Source organism: Lissotriton vulgaris, chromosome 1_2 (genome assembly GCF_964263255.1).
Source record: "Lissotriton vulgaris chromosome 1_2, aLisVul1.2, whole genome shotgun sequence".
Classification (NCBI taxonomy): Eukaryota; Metazoa; Chordata; class Amphibia; order Caudata; family Salamandridae; genus Lissotriton; species Lissotriton vulgaris.
Window position 1 is genome coordinate 353,680,367 of NC_141686.1, and position 19,781 is coordinate 353,700,147.

Below are 19,781 nucleotides of genomic sequence, written 5' to 3' on the forward strand. Positions count from 1 at the left end.
GGACCGCAATAAAGCCCTGATGTTTAACAGCAATCATCCGCGCAGCCTTAGGGAGAATCTCCCTTACGGGCAGTTTCTGCGGGTCCGCCGAAACTGCACGTACACAGAGGATTTCCATCTACACTCAGAGAAATTAATATCAAAACTGTGCGATAGGGGGTATCCTAAAAAGTTAGTAACAAACTGCAAAAAGCGAGCCCAGTGGACCCCCCGGGAAGTACTTCTAGAACGCAAGGAGAAAACCAAACTGAAACGACAGGTTTGCGTCACCACGTTTTGCCCCAACGCCAATCAACTTAAGAAAATCATTAATCAGAATTGGCATTTGGTGAGCAAACTAGATGACAATCTTGTAGAGCCACCCATGTTTGCGTTCAAAAAGGAAAATAATATAGCCAACCACATCGTCCGTGCGGCATTGCCTACACCAAGACCGCCCACACTGAGACAAATGATGGGAATGCCACCCGTGACGGGCCATCACAGGTGTGGCGGTTGCTTATGTTGTGCCTCCACAGTAGAAGGGTCCCTTTTCCAACACAATGGAATATCGTGGAGACACGACTCTTTTAGCAACTGTAAAAGTAAATATGTCGTGTATGGCATATTATGCCCCTGCCTATTGTTGTACATAGGCAAGACCAGCCAAGAAGTGCGGCAACGCATTTCACAGCATAAATCCAGACTGAGACATAAAACAGAGAACGCACCACTGGTGCAACATTGGACACAACATCAACATAACATCAGTGACCTCAAATGGACGGTGATATCACGGATCGAAAAAGATCCTCGAGGTGGAGACATGGATTCACAGTTGTCCAAAAGAGAAGCTCACTTAATTCTAAAATTCGATACCACTACATCCGGCTTGAATGAATTAAGTGAAATTTTTAAATTATGATAATTGTTCCTTCCGTTTTCTACCATCCTTGAAGTCAGGCCTGGAATCCATCCCGGGTTTCTGTCCCACCTCCTTAAGCGCGCGTCATCTTTCTATATAATCGAGGAAAGCCACTACCGTTGGCTTGTGAGACGCATGCGCCAGAAAGTAGTACCCCTTACCACGCCAGCAGACCGGCGGCTGCCGGTTGACCGCACCAGTAAGTAGAATTGACCTCCTCTCGCGTTGCTTCGCTCGATGAGGATAGTAAAGCCTCCTATAACCTTGGCTTCCTTTTTCAGATCAGACCTGGGTTCAACCTCCTTTTGACGTGTTGGAATTACCGTTAGTCGAAGCCCGATAAATTTCTAGGCGGTAAGCTCTTGATGCTTTTTATAATGCTTCAAACCAGGGCACTCCTTTTTGTGCTTGTTTACACCCGTTTGTCTTATCCCCTCTGACATAGGATTTTCCAGCCCTCTCGGAAACTCGGAGTGTCCCCCCGTTGTGAAGAATTTAGTAATTCTCTATGTACGCGCTGCGTTGGATTGGTGCAGGTAACCTCAGTTTGACCATCCCCGGCTATTAAGATAGATAGCAAAGTATAGTTGTCTAAACGTCCGTTCTCTCTCTTGTTTAGAACGGTAGATATATCCACTTTGTAACCCAAGACCAGGCTTGTAAACTGAAGGAATTCCCTTTTTCCACTTCTCCGGCTCTGCATGCCAGGACACCAGGCAAGTAGAATGGCAGAGTTGTTTCGTTTACTCGACACTTTTGAGCAACATATCGTGAATCTAAATGCTCCTATTTTCATTTTAGATTTCTAGGCCCCGTCATCTTCACCGGATATAGTCTAAAAAGTGATGTAGTCCCCTTTGGTAAGAATATACAGACACAGGAGATCTCTCTGCTTGAGGTGTGATGTAAATTCTCATGCAATGTTTTCTTGTACTTTCCACACTTGTTTTCGACTTGTAACTTGGTTTCTTTCTGTTGTATGGTTTGTTTCCCTTTCTTTGTTTAGATACTACAAAAGGCCCTGAGGAGAATCCCTCCCAAACCAATGGGATTCGAAACGCGTAGGCCCACAGCCACTACGTGTCTGCGAGTGCGACAAGAGTAGATTTATTTTTTCTTGGTCGCTAGTACAATACTGTGCTAATTATTACGAAGTTTTTTCATTTGTTTAGTTGTATAGGATTGTACAAGATACAACAAATTGCTTTGTCATCTGTCGTTGTAAAAAGGCCCTCGCAGACAGTGGCCCTTTGTCCGATCGTGTAGTATATCGTAGTGTACATAATTTTAACTGTGTTGTATAAATCCCCCCTGCCCCTGAATGGTATGAATGTGTCTTGAATGGATGTGATATGCCTGAAATGTTGATCGATTGATGGTGCCCAAATCACTTCCTTAGTTTCATGTGTCCGTTTTGTAAATACACTCTTATGTAAATGAATTTTGGAAAACCGTTCGCTTGTTTAAAAAATTTTGTTTAAAATAAAAAACTATTGAATAGTACACCCTGTTTTGATTTTTTCAGTTCAGGTGTTGGCATTAGCTGTTTAAATTGTATTCACATCAGCACTGGCAATTCTCTTTGTTCCTCCGTTAGTTTGGCTCAGCCTTGCTGATCAGAGCCCCCCCGTAGTTGTTATACACACACACACACTCAGCACCCCTTTAAGCATCGGTAGTGTCTTGACTTGTTTTTCGGCTACCGAGAAGGTGTCGACCAAGAAGTCCGCATCCACGGGGTCTGAGTGCAGTTCGACGTCATGGTTCGCTGCAGCTCTCTCTACTAATGCATTGAAGGCCGCCGAGTCCTCCGTCGGGGACGTCTTTGCGGCGAAAAGTTGAGTGTCCTGCCCCGACTGCGGGTCGTCTGCGTCGCCTCCTGCCGTCCAGGGCACATGCTCCTCTTCCGGATCCGAGTACGCAGGATAGGTGTACTCGGCCTCTTCCTCGTCCACATCAGGCACGGGGGAATGGGCCGGCGAGTGTTCCAGGGCTTGTGGAGACAGAGGTTCCATCAGAGCCGAAGAGTCCGCAGAGTACCTCTTGTTTTTGAGAGGAATCCTAAAGGGTTCCAAGGCCGGCTCCGACGTAATCTTTCGTTTGAGGAGCGACAACTTTCCGGTGTTGGCGTCGATGGTCACCTCACGACGTTCCTCCACCGCAAGCGGCTGGAGCCGAAGCTTCGACACCACCAAGGCAGCTTTCGGCGTCAATACCTCCTGTGAGTGTCCGCCCTGTTTAGGCGCGAAGGCCTTCGGCGCCGACTTGGGTGGAAGGGTAAAACGAATGGGCGTTTGCTCCTTAGCAGGCTTCGGCGTGGGCCTAGGCACTACAGTGTCCTGGCTGGGAACCACAGTGGACTGTTGGATCCGCTTTAAGGAGTCCCCCACCTTCCTCGTAAGGGATGCCGAGGGCTGAACCGGCTCGAGCGACCCCTCGTCTCCGAGAGCCCGGTCGCCGGTAGGCCTCTTCTTCGGGGCCGACGCCCCATGACTAGGCGCACCGTCGGCGTGACGCTTCTTCGAAGCCGTCTTCGGGTCCGCGACCCCTTTCGGTGCCGACGCAGCCGCGTCGGAGGTCTTCACCTTCGGCGCCGACCCAGAGGGCTTCGGGTCGGCCATTTTGGCGCGGCTCTTCTGGTCGGCCATTTTGGCGTGGCTCTTCAAGTCGGCCATTTTGGGTTTCGTGGAAGTTGACGCCTCCAGAACCTTCTTCACCAACGCCACTTTCGGTTTCGGTTTCGCATCCGAGGGTGCGAGACCAGTTGGCTTCACTTTCGGTTTCTTCTTAGAAATGTCCGTGACCGGGCCCGGAGGCGGGGACGTAGGACTCATAGTTAGATCTTGGGTAAGGCCCGAAGGCGATCCCTCGACCTGGGCCGTATAACGGGGAGTAACCCCGGAGTCTGGTTGGGGATGCTCTTCCTCCGAGCTATCTCCCATCGTGGCACAAGCCAGTTCGTCGTCCCCTACCTCGCCGGAGACTTCGTCGTAGGCTTCCTCGTCCGCGTCGTAGGTCTCTTCCTCGGACGCGGGGCCAGAGTCCGACCCTTCTACGTCATCTTCTCCCTCGACAGATTCCTGGAAGATGTCATCCGGTGGGGGTGCCGAAGCCGACAATTGAGCCTGGAGCCGATTAGCCCGGCGAATCTTTAGTGTCTTCTTACTTCTAAATTTCGAACACGCCATGCAGGTGTCTTCACGGTGATCCGGTGACAAGCATGTATTGCACACGGGGTGCACGTCGAGGTGCGAATATTTAGAGTGACACAGCGGACACTTCTTGAATGGGGTCCGCTCCATAGCAAAGGGTGTAGTGTAGGCCCGTCCGCGTCGAAAACACGTGGAGGGGCAGTAAGAGATCGGAGCTGAGAGTCAGTAAGAAACCCGAACGCAACTATACCGACGCCCAGCCTAAAGACCTTTTGGTCTCGAGTAAAGAGTAGAACAACTATCGGTTCCGATAGAGGGAACCGAAACACATCCGAACCGAATGGCGGAAAAAAACAATCTGGGGATGGAGGCGATGCCCATGCGCACTGTAGTCCAGGGGAGGAGCCACCTATCTCGTGATACTTCGAAGACTCTTCCAGGACAACAATGTGCAATCATCCGGACCCAACACTAGGTGGCGGACTATGCACAGATATGAATTCAGCAGCCCACATGCCTCGAACACTATATATTTGCGATGTCATTCTTATTTACAATTGTTTTGATATCTTGAATGGTTTTCATGTTCTCTTTTTGAGTGATAATTGACATCTTAATTATAAAATGTTATGTGAAGCAAAGTAAAACATATGATAACTGTTCGTCTATCTGTCTTTTTTTGGATAGAAAATATTGTTTACGATAACCCAATAATCATGTAAACAATATTGTTGTGTTGCGTAAACTAGCGCTCTGGCCAAGCTCGATAGGCTTTGGCTGTCCCACCCATGGGTGCCTGGCCGAAGTTCAGTGCTCCATTGCTTAAACTTAAACAGAATTCCAAGTTATTGAACCCCCATACAACCCCATTGGGCATACGTGCCGGTGTGGTGTCTGTGCTTTCTTGGTTACAAACAGTTCTGTGAAGAGTTCAGGGAGGCAGTGGTAATTCTAACCCAATTTTGTTCTTTAGCATAGCACTCACAAGTACTGTACTAAGAAAAGACACTATATATGTTTTAAAGTGTTTATTTCGACTGTCTAAGCCTGTTGCTTAGTACATGAGTAATAACGACACAGAATATAATTAGAACAGCACTCATGTATGTTACTAGCAGCAAGAATAATATGAACATTTGTAACAAGAGTAGAATGTTCCTAGGAGCTTAGCAACTGGAAGACTACTTCTATGTGCTACACTACGAGAGTTTGGCATAGCTAACTTGCCAGTAGAGTTTCTTGGGACTCAGCAAACTGCATACCTGCTCACATTGGAGAAGCTGTGACTATAAGACTGAAGTTGAGAAAGTGTTCCCTAGGATGGAAAACACACATCAGCTGGGCTTAGCTCTGCTCCTCTCTGTTTGGCTCTCAGCATAGGAACAGATGCTGCAGCCGTCTGGCAGGAGCTCTTGCCATAACCCGGGATGAAGATCTCTCTAATTCAGTGCTCAATTCATGAGTGTTAACCACTGACTTTTACTCTACATTGGGGGACTTCCCAATAATCCGAGACGTAACTGCTATGAACCAGCATGATAAAAATATGTAAAACAAGACGACATATATATTTTTCACATTCACTGTCAGACCTTGAAAGGCAGATATCATGGAGCTGGTAGCATACTTGTGTCGCCTTGTGTGGTAGCAAAGTTATTGTTTGGATAAATTGAAACAGTCATGAGTTCCCCGAAAGATAATGACATGCCGCATACCGACCAAACACAGACAGGATAACGTGTTGGGAGTTTACAACAGTTGTGTGTCTAGTTATATATTTGGAAAAATAATATTGTCTGTGATAACCATATAATCATGTAAACAATGTTTAGGTAATATATGTATTTGTAGTTTTGTGATTGAAGATTGTTGGAATGAAATATATGTGCTTTCAGAATGTTATAGATTAAATGTTCTCTGAAAACTGAACCTTACATTGTGAAGCATGTAAATAAAACAAAATGCACTCCCCAAAAATACTTTATAACCTCTTTTAAGGCTCTAACAGTAGATGTATTACTGTTTGAAACAAGATGGTAGGGTCATACTGGCTGGGCTGGTTGAAGTACATGCAGGGTCACTGGCTTTCGCAGTCTGTTTCTTTCATTTCCCTAAATAGCCTGTTTTAAGATTCAAATGTTAAAGACACAATACATTCGAGCAGCAGTTCTTAACCTTTTTAATTCTGAAGCCCCCCATGAATTCATTACTGTAATCCAGTAATTATTGGATGCCGGGACCTTCGGCCTAAGCTATTTTTTGACAATACTCAAAAATATAGACACAGGAATACATGAAACACGTTCTCAAATATTGAAATCTTTTGTTTAATTCACAAAAGGGTCACAATTTTCAGTTTTGCTTCTTCATTCAAACCTACTTTATTAATTTGTATTCATTAATTTTAATAATATTTAATTTTGTAAAAACGTTTGCAGACCCACTGTGTAGGTCCCTTGGATCACAGGTTGTGAACCACTGCATCACAGAACTAATTAGTGAGGCACAATTCATATAAAAGGGAGGCAAACCACTATCCACAAAATTAAAGATAGTCAACTGAGAGTATTTAGGGAATGTTACCATATCATAACATTTGATATTTCGGCAAAGGAGGTCTAATTTTTTAATAGGCAAATTACTATATGCTCCTCCACAGGTTTCCCATCAACAAAGTGTGGTGTATACAATGGTCGATCTACGTGTGTTCACCATTCTGTACCACTTACAAGAAGACACTAGGTAGCTTAATATATTTGCTACAATAGTGACAGCAGCCAGCAGAAAATAGATAGGATCCCAGGTGGCTCTGCAGTCGGCAGTAAACAGATAGGATCTCAGGTAGAAGGTGGATACTATAACACCAATAGGGTCTCAGGTAGAAGGTGGTCACTATGATGCCGCAGTCGGCCACAACCTTATAGTTTACGTACGTCTTTATGCAGACGAAGAAGGCTGTACACTACTTCTGCACATAATCTGATTCAACAGCACAGCCACGGAGGGTGGCACACTGCTTTTATACAACATTTAATGCAACGGTACAGCCTTGGAGAACGGCACACTGGTTTTGCACAACATCGGACACAATGTTGCAAACTTCCAACAAAGGTCACTAAGGAAGAATGGATTATAAAAATAAATTGGAGAATTTTGGAAGTTGGTGAGAAGAATCTATCACTATTCCCCTCTGTTTGAATTGAGGTCAGAACCTCAGGAACCCTCACAACAATGACCGACATAGCTGGGGCCGTTGGTGTACGTACATTAGACCATTTGTCCTACTTATGGTAGACATTCTGACCTACTTGCTTCTCTTCAGGAACATTATGTAAAGACTGGCTGTCTGAAACAGAAAAAAACTAGGAAAAAATGACCCAGACTCCCTTGTAGAAAACTCTCAGTGTATCAAGTACAGTATTTATTGATTTTACAAAAAGCAAAAGCCAACTCTCACTTTAGGAGTAAGACAAAAAAGTCTGTGTGAAACATGGCAGTCACTCAGCAAACTTTAGGTGCTTTTATAATTTAGGGAATAAATTACATTTAGGATCTCCTATACAATCAGCAGTCTAATACCATGAATTCAAATACATTTGTTGTTTTATTACATATCTAAAAACATACATTTCATATTAATATGTAAAATCTAGTTATCATTGTGTACATTTCATAGCCTCATGATTGTTCTTGCTGTATCATAATTTCGTTCATGTTAATTTCAAAGTAAACTGAGTTTGATCCTGGTACACACCTCTGTAGTGTGGTTTTTAAAGGCTTTGTGGATGCCCATACATAGGCGGTGTTTGGATGTTTGGTTATGTATCATTAATACAGATTTCTAAAGTATTGGGTTTCAAATTTCTTATTCCACTAATGGCCGTTCAAACCACTTGTTCAGTTTAGAACGTGTTGCTTATAACGTGAAAGTAAAGTGTGTTTGACCCTCGAGCAAACCCCTGTAGTGTGTTATGTATAAGGATGGGTGTGCTGAAGAGCAGTCTCGTTCCTGTTCCTGAGTGGCTGTGTGGTGGTGTGGTGATGATGATGATGGTCGGCAGCAAGAAGAACATCCTAGACACTACCATTTGTTAAAATGAACTCAGTGGAAAGCATGTGTTTCTACTATCTTTGGCTACTGAAGATGTATCCTTTTTTCTGATGTGCATATTATATCAGTGAACTCCTTCCTCTAAGCGAGGCTGGGCTATAAGAACACTGTTTATTTGGCAGCTCCAGCAACACAAAAGCGGTCAGAGGACGTCCCAACTGCATCACAAAGTTTCACTGCTTGCGCACGAGGCAGCACATACTTTTCATGCCCATTCATTCACTTGCAGTTTATAAAACAAGAGTTTCTTTTTACTTGTAAAAACAAACCTGAATATCATTTGTGTCAAAAATCTGTATCTTTTGTGTTCCTTTACTTCTAAATCCATTTTTTTTCCAGGGCCAAGGTTCAAGAAATGTAAAGCAGGGAGTCGATAGTTCTGGACTGTAAGAGATGGAATTCTTTACTGCTTAAGATTCTTTACTTATCTGTCAATCTTTCAGAAACCTTTTAAGAACTAAACTTTTTGTCAGCTCTCTCTGTGATCATTACTTTCGTCATCATGCACGGATTCTGTCCTTTCACCAGTTAGGAGTTGGTTGGTTGATTCTCTGTAAATGAGAAAGGTCTAAAATATATTCATATCAAATTAATCTGGCTGTGAATCATTTACAGTCAGTGGGGAGCCAGCAAATTTCACAAGGGTCCAGCTTGATATTGAACACCTCTGGGGAAGTTCCACTATGGTGGGTGCATTAACAGATGCATGTGAAGAGTGAACTTAGCATCATGTATCCCAACTCAGTACAATACAGTGCTTCGGAGGTAAATGTTGTGCGCTGCAAGCATTAACTCTCAGAGTTACAGGTCACAATTTCCTACTTTGACTTCTTGTGCCTTTGGATGTTGTTCTCTAGCAGCTGTCATTGAACCGGTTGTTGCACAAAATGGCCAGACACCAAAACCAGCTACAAATATTCTCCAGTATGTGCTTGGTAAACTTATTCAAGTGTGTTGTGTTTATAGTTTTTATCACTAACCCCTGTAGTTAGCTGAAAACCCTTCCGTCAAACACTTCAATATCCACTACAATGGTATGGTTTCTCCCCTGTTTGTGTTTGTGTAGTGCACTTGAATGGCATTTCCCCTAAGTGGGTTCGCTGGAGATTTCTTAATGTTGAAGGGGCACTAAAACTACTTCCTCATTCACTGCAGTGGTAGGGGTTTATCACCTGTGTGTGTTCTTTGATGTCTTTGTATTTCTGATAATTGACTAAAGCACTTAACACACTCACTGCACTCGAACGTTTTTTCCCCTGTGTGTGTTCGCTGATTATTCCTTAATTTTGAGGAACGACTAAAACTATTTCCACATTCATTGCAATCAGATGGTTTTTCCCCTGTGTGTGTTTGCTGATGTCTCTGCAGAATTAATAACAGACTAATGCTCTTCATACATTCACGGCACTGTAATGGCTTTTCCCCTGTCTGTGTTCACTGATGACTTCTGAGATTTGAGGATCACTAAAACTACTTCCACATTCATTGCAATTCTATGGTTTTTCTCCTGTGTGTGTTCGTTGATGTCTTCGAAGACTTGATAACACGCTGAATCTCTTCACACATTTATTGCAATGGTATGGTTTTTCCCCTGTGTGTGTTCGCTGATGAATCCTGAGATTTGAGGAATCACTAAAACTACTTCCACATTCATTGCAATGGTATGGTTTTCCCCCAGTGTGTGTTTGCTGATGTCTTTGTAGGTGTGATAACCGACAGAAGCTCTTCACACATTCAGTGCAATGGTATGGTTTTTCCCCAGTGTGTGCTCGCTGATGAACTTGGAGTTGTGATAACCGACTGAAGCTCTTCATACATTCACCGCAATGGTATGGTTTTTCCCCAGTATGTGTTCGCTGATGTCTTTGGAGATGTGATAACCGACTGAAGCTCTTCACACATTCAGTGCAATGGTATGGTGTTTCTCCTGTGTGTGTTCGGTGATGTCTTCGTAGATTTGATAACACACTGAAGCTCTTCACACATTCAGTGCAATGGTATGGTGTTTCTCCTGTGTGTGTTCGTTGATGTCTTCGTAGATTTGATAACACACTGCAGCTCTTCACACATTCAGTGCAATGGTATGGTTTTTCCCCAGTGTGTGTTCGCTGATGAACTTGAAGTAGTGATAAATGACTGAAGCTCTTCACACATTCAGTGCAATAGTATGGTTTTTCCCCAGTGTGTGTTCGCTGATGTCTCCGGAGGGTTGATAAATGGCTGAAGCCCTTCACACATTCAGTGCAATGGTACGGTTTTTCCCCAGTATGTGTTCGCTGATGTCTTGTGAGATTTGATAATAGACTGAAGCTCTTCAGACATTCATTGCAATGGTATGGTTTTTCCCCAGTGTGTGTTCGCTGATGAACTTGAAGTTGTGATAAATGACTGAAGCCCATCACACATTCAGTGCAATGGTATGGTTTTTCCCCTGTGTGTGTTCGCTGATGAACTTGGAGTTGTGATAACTGACTGAAGCTCTTCACACATTCATTGCAATGGTATGGTTTTTCCCCCATGTGTGTTCGCTGATGATCTTTTAGGAGTGTTAACTGACTAAAGTTCTTCAAACATTCATTGCAATTGCACGTTGCTTCTCCTGTGTGTGTTTGCTGATGGCTCTTTAGTAGTGATGACAAACTAAAGCTCTTGCTGCTTGTGTATGATTTTTCTTTCTTGGTTAGTGTCTCTGGGTCGGGTTTATATTTGTCTGCATCCCTTGGCTGCGTTTCCTGAGGAGCTAACATGGTTGGTAAAGCACTTGTGTTACTGTCACATTCCCTGTATGTGTGTGGTATTTTGGATGGTTGATTTCAGATTTCACAATGAAATACAAGACTCACCAACTACATATATTATATTTGTGGCAAGTAAAGCTTCTTTGTAGGTGGTTATGTCTTTAGATTGCAGAATGTTTTTGCATGTTTACAGGTGAAGATTAGTCTTCCTTCTGGTTGAAGCAAATTGGGACAGTCTGTTGTAGATCAGAGACCCTCTCTTTTTCCTTTACCCTTCAGTTGTCTGGCTCCACTCCCTTGTGCTTTTCCCTTGTTCCTGTGGTTTGGCCAGAAAGAGTTTACAATACACCTAGCGTGCTGAATGGTGGTCTGCCATCATTACAGGAAGCAGAGCAATTCTGTATCTACCTCATACCGAACACATGATCAAAGCTGGTGGTGGAGGCCTGTTTATACAGGAAGTGATTTGTCAGTGTTGTTGTCTTAATTTTCTAGAGGTTGTTTCTTAGTCCTGTGGCGTGGAAGTGCACAGCTCAGACTCTTATATCCACCAAATTGCTCTGGACTGCCTCTTCCAGGATCTATCAGTTTATGTTCAAGTTCGTCAGTCTCTATGCAGATCTTTTCCTATATATTGGACCTCTTTTTTTCCAACCACTTGTTTTCATATTTTCACGATTACTGTCATTATTCACGATCATTGGTGCATTCAAGGCTGGTTTCCTATTGGATGTAAAGAGATTTAAAATCACTAAATGGAAATGTGAGAGAATGTGAATATACAATATTTAACTAGTGGGAAAAGACATCTGGATATTACCATTTATGAAAGTTGCTAAGAGATATTTCACCATACACAGATTTTTAACTAAATGTTTTACTTAATTCAGAAAAGGAGGTGATTTTCCGGTGTTCACAGAGTAACTTAGCACAGAAAGAGCACACATGGAGTGCCCACTTGCTAGAGGTACAGCTTTACGAAGACGCACATGGCTAAGATTTCATTTAAACAAGAAGGGATTGTGTAAGAAGAGATGGATCAGGATGTGCTGCTGTCACTTCAGTTTCAGGAATCGTATAACAGCAGTAACCCTTTCAAGACTACATGACAAAGAAACTCTTCATGAAGTATATAATAAAGGTAACGCTCCAGGAAGTTTATAATAAAGGTAAAGCTCTAGGAAGTATATTATAAAGGTAACGCTTCAGGAAGTATATAACAAATGCAGCTCCATTCACACTCATCTTGACAGTACTTTCCAGTTTACACTGGAGCAGCTGAAGTTCCAACTCCTGTCTTTACTTTTCTGTTTGTTAAGTTATCTTTGTCACATTCCCAGGGACGGTTCAAGCATTTGTAGGAAGATTGCAGCATTTATTATAGAGATTCCATCACAACCAGTAATATACCTGCGATATCTCTGCTGCCAATACGTGTCTGCTTTTTGTATTTTTCTACCTTACCATGGCATCTGACTTAATGTCTTCTGTTTGGTGCTAGGTCGGGGATGGAGCACTGGCAGAGTGGGACAAGATGTCCATTGCTTTCAGGTGAGTGCAGCATTTACACAGTTGGGAATTTCTTAAAATCAGCTTCACCTTACTCCCCGTACATCAACTTCCATACTCCCTTATGTCTGTGTACTCGCTCAACAGGGTTCATTGACAGCTAAAGCAGCGGAGTGACTCGATGAACACAGCAGACATCAAGTAATGATCTGATCGACAAACGCCATGGTTGGCAGTAGAAGGATCAAGAGTCTTTAGAGAAGCTCGCCCAGGACATAAAAACGGAAGAAGTGTACAGGTAGATACTCATGAGGTACAAACAGAGCAGGCGAACATGTAGGTACATGCTCCTTTTTCGGTCTGTTTCAGGCCTTTACTGGGCTGGGAATTGGGGTGCACTGTCTCTTAATCCTGCGGCTGATAAAGGCACTTGCTGCAAGGGTGTTACCACTTTGACCCTTTACAAGAGGGGAGCAAAGCTTTAGAAAGCACAACACCTGAAGGCTGCCTTCCCTGAGGGGAAGGTGTGGGTCCAGGTGTCACACAATATCATCAAGGGACATAAAAGGATCCTATGAAACACAGCAGCAGAGAGGTGAAATCGTCAGCCCAGATGGAGAAGAGCTGGGTCCTCCACTGTTTCCGGATCAGTAAGTGATATTGAATCTTTCTAAGGTTAGGAGGCATAGAATCCAATCGGGTCAGAGGTAAGACATGGAAGGAGCAACCTCTCATTCTGGCTCTGCTGTGACGAGGGATGTGGGCCAGGTTTAGATTGGTGGAGCGTAGTGTTCTGGAGGGCATGTAAAATTGCAGCTAGGCTGGGTACTCCTTGGTTAAGTTTTAAACAGTTTTCATGCATCCATTTGGCCAACGCAGTTTTTAGATTGATAAAAGCCAGTCGACTCTGCCGACAGGGAAATAATTAGCTGAGTGTCATCAGCATACAACACTATTTAGATATTCCAAAATATTTCACTACCTCCGCCAGAGGTCTGATGTGAATATTAAAAAGGGTAGGACTGAGCTCCAAATCCCAAGGGATGCCAGGAGCCAGTCTTCTTTGTGATGAGGCGAAAGGGAGGGGTATAACTTTAAAAGACCTCTCCTTTAAAACGAAGGTAAGCCAGGCCAGACCTTTGTCCTGTACCCCCAGGTCATTGAGGCGGGTTAATGTTATTGCATGTGAGACAGTGTCGAAGGTCACACTTAAATCTAGGAGTATCAGAGCCTGGGATTTGCCAGCATCTGTAGTACTGCAAAGGGATTCAGTAACTGTTAAAAGAGCAATTTCGGTGCTGTATGATCTAAATCCATTTTGGGAACAATCTAATATTTTATATTGTTCTAATATTTTGGTTAGGAGATTGCTTACATGTTTCTCCTCATCCTTGTACAGAAACGACAGAAGAGAAATGGGTTAATAGTTTTCTGGCTGAGTGGCATTTAGCAAAGGTTTTTTTAGAAGACGGATAACCTTGGCGTGTTCCCATGATATTGATACTTCTTCAGTGCTCAGCAAGTTTGGCTAATTCTAGAAATATGGGTGTGACACTCTCTAGAAATTTTTAAATGTAATCAGGTTTAAATGGGTCGTCCAGAGATCCAGATTTCACTTGACGCATTAAGGTGGAAATATAATCTGCGTCAAGTAGAGCCAATTGGTCCAAGGGAGCCCATTGCGAGTGGTAGGTCCCTGTGTCAAGAGAGACAGGTTTGACTGTTTTCTCACCCCTGTTAAAGTAAAGATAAAGATCATTGACCAAGCTTGTTGCAGTGGCTGTTAGAAGCTTCTGCTAATCCAGGAGTGGAGGTGGGTTTAATCAGGTTGTTCACAATAGAGAATATTTCCATGCTTTGGTGGAAGTCTCTGCCCGTTCTCTATTGGAGTCTAATAGAGGCACACTCCTTTCGATAAACCTTGAAAAGGCAGATGGGTCCAGTTTATGCCACTATTTTCTCATTTTCAACGCTAGGTGTATCAATGGTCAAAGGCACCAAATAATGGTTTGATCAGGTCACTGGAATAGGGGGAGCAGTTTGAAGGGTGCCAGGTTGGGGAAAAAAGGGTCCAGCTGATGGCCGGCCTCATAGTTGAATGTTTTACTAACTGAGCTAATTGGAAAGGGGCCAGGTCATTAGTAAAGTCCTGGATTTATTTATTGTTGATTAGATCAAGATGAAGATTCAAGTCTCCAATTATGCTCAAGTTGGACAATTGAAGTGAGTGCAAGGTAGAGCACTCTATTACAGTCCCCAGGCTCCACTACACGCCGCGTCACTCTTCCCGCACCCGGAGGCGCTTAAAGGCAGCAGTGAGGTTCCACTGTGGGGGACGCACAGGAGCACAGCCATGGCACTAACTACAGCCCCAAGTGTCCACCACACGATGCACCACTCTTCCCGCGCCCGGAGGCGCTTAAAGGCAGCAGTGAGGTCCCACTGTGGGGGACGCACAGGAGCACAGCCAGGGCACTGACTACAGCCCCAAGTGTCCACCACACGATGCACCACTCTTCCCGCACCCGGAGGCGCTTAAAGGCAGCAGTGAGGTACCTCTGCATGGGACTCGCCCGGGCCAAGGGCAGGCCCATCCACGCCCGGAGGAGGCTGGGCCCCCCGCTCTAATTTCTAAACTCCCCCGTTACAGGCCCACCATGGGCAAGAAAAAGCTGAGAGCAACAGAGGAGGTAACTGTTACCTCTTTAGATACCTTTCTGGCCAAGGCAACATCGGCATTAGCAAAATAAATCACACTTACAGAAAAGAGACTTTCGTTAGGGACAGGGCAGGGCAGTCATCTAATCTAGTTGTTTCTCCAACTAAGGGGGATGTAAAGAAACTATATGGGGTTTCTCTTCCCGAATTGCTGGCAGTCTCTGTACCAACCCCCAAATATTCACAGCCTGCCTCTACATTTAGTTGGAAACAATTTTATGCTACCTCCGTAATTGGTAAATGAAAAAGAGGTTAAGCGATACTGCCCTCCAAGTGTCGTACCAAGAAGATCAGAAAGGGACTCGCCCGGGCCATCAAAACAAAAACTATATATGAAAGACCCACCCCGGCACCTTGGTATTCTGATAGTTTGAAATTAGAGAAAGCGGCATGTAGAGTTAGAGAACGTAAATGGAGGAAAACAAAGTCACTTGAAGATAGACTGGCCTACAATACATCACCTAGCGCCAGTCTTAGAAATTGTAATATAGCCAGAAGATTACATCTGGCTTCCCGAATTGATGAAGCCAAGGGCTCCTAGAAAGAAGTCTTTAGAGTTCAAAAGGAATTTACCATCCCTAGAGTTACCAACTCTATATGCCCCCCTTCGCAAGAATTTTGCGAAGAGCTTGCTGTATATTTTACCAGTAAAATAGATAATATCTGTAACTTCTTCATTTCAAACTCAGAATGCATGGTAGTAGCTCCGGGGCCTGATAAGCCTTGTCACCCTAAATTGGAGTTTTTTGCCCCCATAACGATGGAGCAAGTTCTCTCATCATTAAAACACAGCAAGTCAGGCTCTCTTGCTGACGTGGCTCCCCCTCATATCATGTCTGACCTGGGTTGGGAACTGGCAAACCCTATCAAGGAAACTTGTAATCTGTCCCTATCATCTGCCTCTTTCCCGCTAAAATGGAAAAAGGCATTTATTAAACCTGTGCATAAGAAACCCTCGGCTGACCATGGGGACCTTCAGAACAACAGACCCATTTCTCTTCTGCCAATATGCTAACAAATTATGGAGTCTTTGGTGAATCGCCAACTCACAGATTATCTGGAACAGAATAACCTCCTGGAGCCCTCACAGTTGGGCTTCCGTGCAGGTTTTAGCACGGAGTCTGCACTAACTGAGGTGTCAGACATGATCAGGCTGCTGCTGGATGAAGGGAACCCCACCATGTTGGTTCACTTGGACCTATCAGCGGCTTTTGACACCATCTCTCACAGGATCTTGTTAGATAATCTGCGGGAGATGGGTGTCATGGGGAGCGCTGAACTGGATACAGAGCTTTCTATCTGAAAGATCTCAATGTGTACAACTGGACACCTTGATATCCAGGACCACAATCTTGGATAAGGGAGTTCCTCAGGGCTCTGTATTAAGTCCCTCACTGTTCAATATCTACGTATCGTCTTTGGCCTCTGTTATTAAATCATGTGGTTTTCATACCATCTCTTACGCAGACGACAAGCAGATGATTGTCCCTATAGAGAAGTACGCAGGAGAAACTAGAGATAGATTCAAATCATGTATGACGAAAATTGCAGTATGGATGAAAAAGAACTTTCTGCAATTAAATTCAAACAAAATCGAGATCCTACTGTTCAGAAAAGACGAGTAGTTATGGACCAAAGATTGGTGGCCAGAAGAACTAGGAGAAGCTCCCTTCCCTAAATAGTGGGCAGAAAACTTGGGGGTACTAATCGACTCCAAACTTTCCATGAAGCAGCATGTGAAAACACTATTTAGCAAGTGTTTTGGACTACTCCGCATGCTAAAGAAGATTTTTCCCTGGATCCAGCTCTCCACCAGAAATGTCCTGTTACAGGCACTTATAGTCAGCAGGCTTGACTATGGAAATGTCCTGCTGGTGGGGGTACTTCCTCTCTTCCATGATTGAATGAGCTACATTGGCTCCCAATGAGGAAAAGGGCAGTCTTTAAACTCCTGTGTCTGGCGTTCAAGGTGCTGGTCGGCCCTGGTCCAGAATATATAAGGAGGAAATTAATATGGTACACTCCTACTAGGCAGTTAAGAGAAAGCACGTCCCCCCATCCTAGCCTTTTTAATTCTACCAATTTGGAGGAGCCGATGGCCACTAGATCTTATGTTGACCCCAAACATTGGAATGCTCTACCAGTTGACCTGCAATCATGTACCACATTCATGGCCTTTAAGAAGAAATTAAAAACATGGCTATTTTAGGGTACGCACTCAGTATGTCGTTGTCTGCTTTCCCGGGCACCGAGAGATCCCTTTGGGGATGATTCGTACGCCATATAAATAATAATAATCAAAATATTAAAGAAAGAAAGGTCGCTATGCCAGCGAGTATCACATGTATGAATGGCCAGCAACATTCAGAGACTACATTTCCCTCATATTGGTGTGATCTTCTTGATAACTTTAAACAACTTTTGCCACCAATCTATGCCCGTTTAGATTCTATAGATCGCACCTCCGGTCATCCCCTCTGATGTCTGTAAAACTCTTAAAAACTATAATTGTGAAAGTCATAATTTGTGTTTTAATTGTAAAAACATGATCCTGAGTTAGCGTATTCGCCCTCTACTTCTATTGGTCATCCTTGTGTTGAAAATCAGTTGGCCTCCAGCAGGGATCCTATAGGTCCAGACCATGTAGATTTGGTCCCTAGGCGTTGCCCACTGCAGGTGACCATACAAGACTCTATGGGTAAGGGGCAATCACACGACTTATCAAGACCACAGGTTAAGCTAAATCCCCAGTCTACTCAGGCCCATAGCAGACCAAATCAGCAATACATGGACTTCCCGCCTGTTCAAATTTTAGTCAACGTGCCTTTACTACGTCCCAATCTTAGAAAATCTTCACTTCAGCTGATGGCCAAGGCTCAACACTGGATGACTCAAAACTCTAATCAAGGTCATCTCATCCAAAATCAATTGATAATGGCCAGAAGAATGCAGTGAATTGGGTCTGATGTAAAAACGACTGGTTATTTTAAACTTTGATGATGAATGGCTAGTGAGAGACCTATTAGGGAGTTTACCGGTTGCCCCTTCACTCCATTCTCAGATTTATGCAGTCTCGTTGGGCTTTTTTTATAGGTCCGCACCAGTACGTAGTTCCACCGTATTCACTCAGGGCCTTTCTTTAGTGAGAACTGGTCATAAGCCAGCCCAGGTGGCTTTTGATGCCCTTGCTCTATCAAATAGGTACTCATTGTTGGAAGATATGGAGGGATGTGATTGACTGATCTCTCCACTAAATCATTTGCCTCCTCTGTCTGTTCTTTATAACGATTATCAAATGGTTTCTGGCTTGGTACCCGTGGAGAGGGTTCAGTTGGTCGTTTTAGGTTCACTTAGCAGTATTACATCCTTACCAATAGACCCTACATCATCCTTCTCACCAGTACGGACAACGATTCGGTCGCAGGAGTCTCCAAGTGATGTAAAGTTTCTCTCTAGGAATATAGCGGGTTATGAAAACAAAAAGGATAATCAAAATTGGCATAAAGTGTTTACGAATTCTGATATCTGCTTTCAGGAAAATTGGGAAGAGTAGTTTGTCTATGTAAATGGCTACAGCTCCTTTGTTACGCCAGCAGTTCCATCAGCAGCAGGTAGATCTAAGGGAGGCTTACTCAGAATTATAGCAAACACGATCACTCTTCGTTAGGTGACCTTTATCAATAACTCGCCTCATTTTCATGTTATCGTGGCTGAAGGTTCTGGGAAAATTAATTTGTTACGCATTCATTTTTATAATAATAATTTAAAGAATCCTACACAGGTGACAGATGAGTTGGCAGGAATATTGGAATCTCTGTTAACATACTACACACCTTCAGATCTTTTTTTCTTGAGCTAGGGATTTTCATGTGTACTGTAGCCCCAATTCGGGCCAACGTAGTTGTGGGGTAATTGATGCTAATGATTCGTTGCTAGTCCATTTTATGAATCATAACTATGGAAACATGGTGGCTAAGCCGCCTAAGATGGCGGATCGATCCTCCTAGAGCTCCGGCTGCTGGCCCACGTCAAATGCAATTTACGGCATCCCCTCACCTGATACATGGGCTGTAAGGGTAGCACCAATGAACGGAACCACTCAGGACAGCCCCTATCTACCCGGAGCTTCTACACAAGGTCCCTGAGAGGTCCGCGGCGCTCCGCTGTTGCTCCCCATGTGCGGCCTGACAAGATGGCAGCCGCCGGGTAGAGCGACGGCGCCCGAGCACTGCCAGATCCGAAAGAAGCGAGACCGGATGTCCCCAGCGGCGCACATGCATTGAGCCCCGAGGTGAGGAGGCGGCGTTTCCGTGCCGGCGACCTGGCACCGGGCGCTGCTAGTAGTTTCGGGGGAGGAGAGGCCTGAGTGACCCATACGGACCACGCTGCCGAGGGGGGCCCGCCCCCGCCGGGCTGAACTGCCGCTGCCGGGGTTTGACTATGCTTGGTACCACCGGGGAGTGGCGCGAGAAACCAAATGCCAAGGGAGACACTGCTGGCTGACCTGGGACGGTGTAAGCGGCCTCCCCCCACCTCGAGCGGCCCGGATGGGGCTTGACGCGGCCCCCCGGCCACAACATAAAGTAAAGAGGTGAGGCGGGCGGGGGCCTGGGAACAACCCCCCCTCCCTTCCTTTAAGTGACTCTGAC

The 19,781-nt window shown here is 44.5% G+C and overlaps 1 protein-coding gene across 1 annotated transcript in view; it reads right to left on the reverse strand.

Moving 5' to 3' along the window:
* Positions 1-7,446: 7,446 nt before the first annotated feature.
* Positions 7,447-19,781, reverse strand: part of LOC147736797 (uncharacterized) — an 87,961-nt gene continuing 75,626 nt past the window's right edge. The window contains exon 3 of the mRNA XM_086953504.1: positions 7,447-11,628. Within this exon, the coding sequence (XP_086809630.1) occupies positions 9,661-10,914 (1,254 nt within the window). The 5' untranslated portion in view covers positions 10,915-11,628 and the 3' untranslated portion in view covers positions 7,447-9,660. The remainder of the gene's footprint in view (positions 11,629-19,781) is intronic.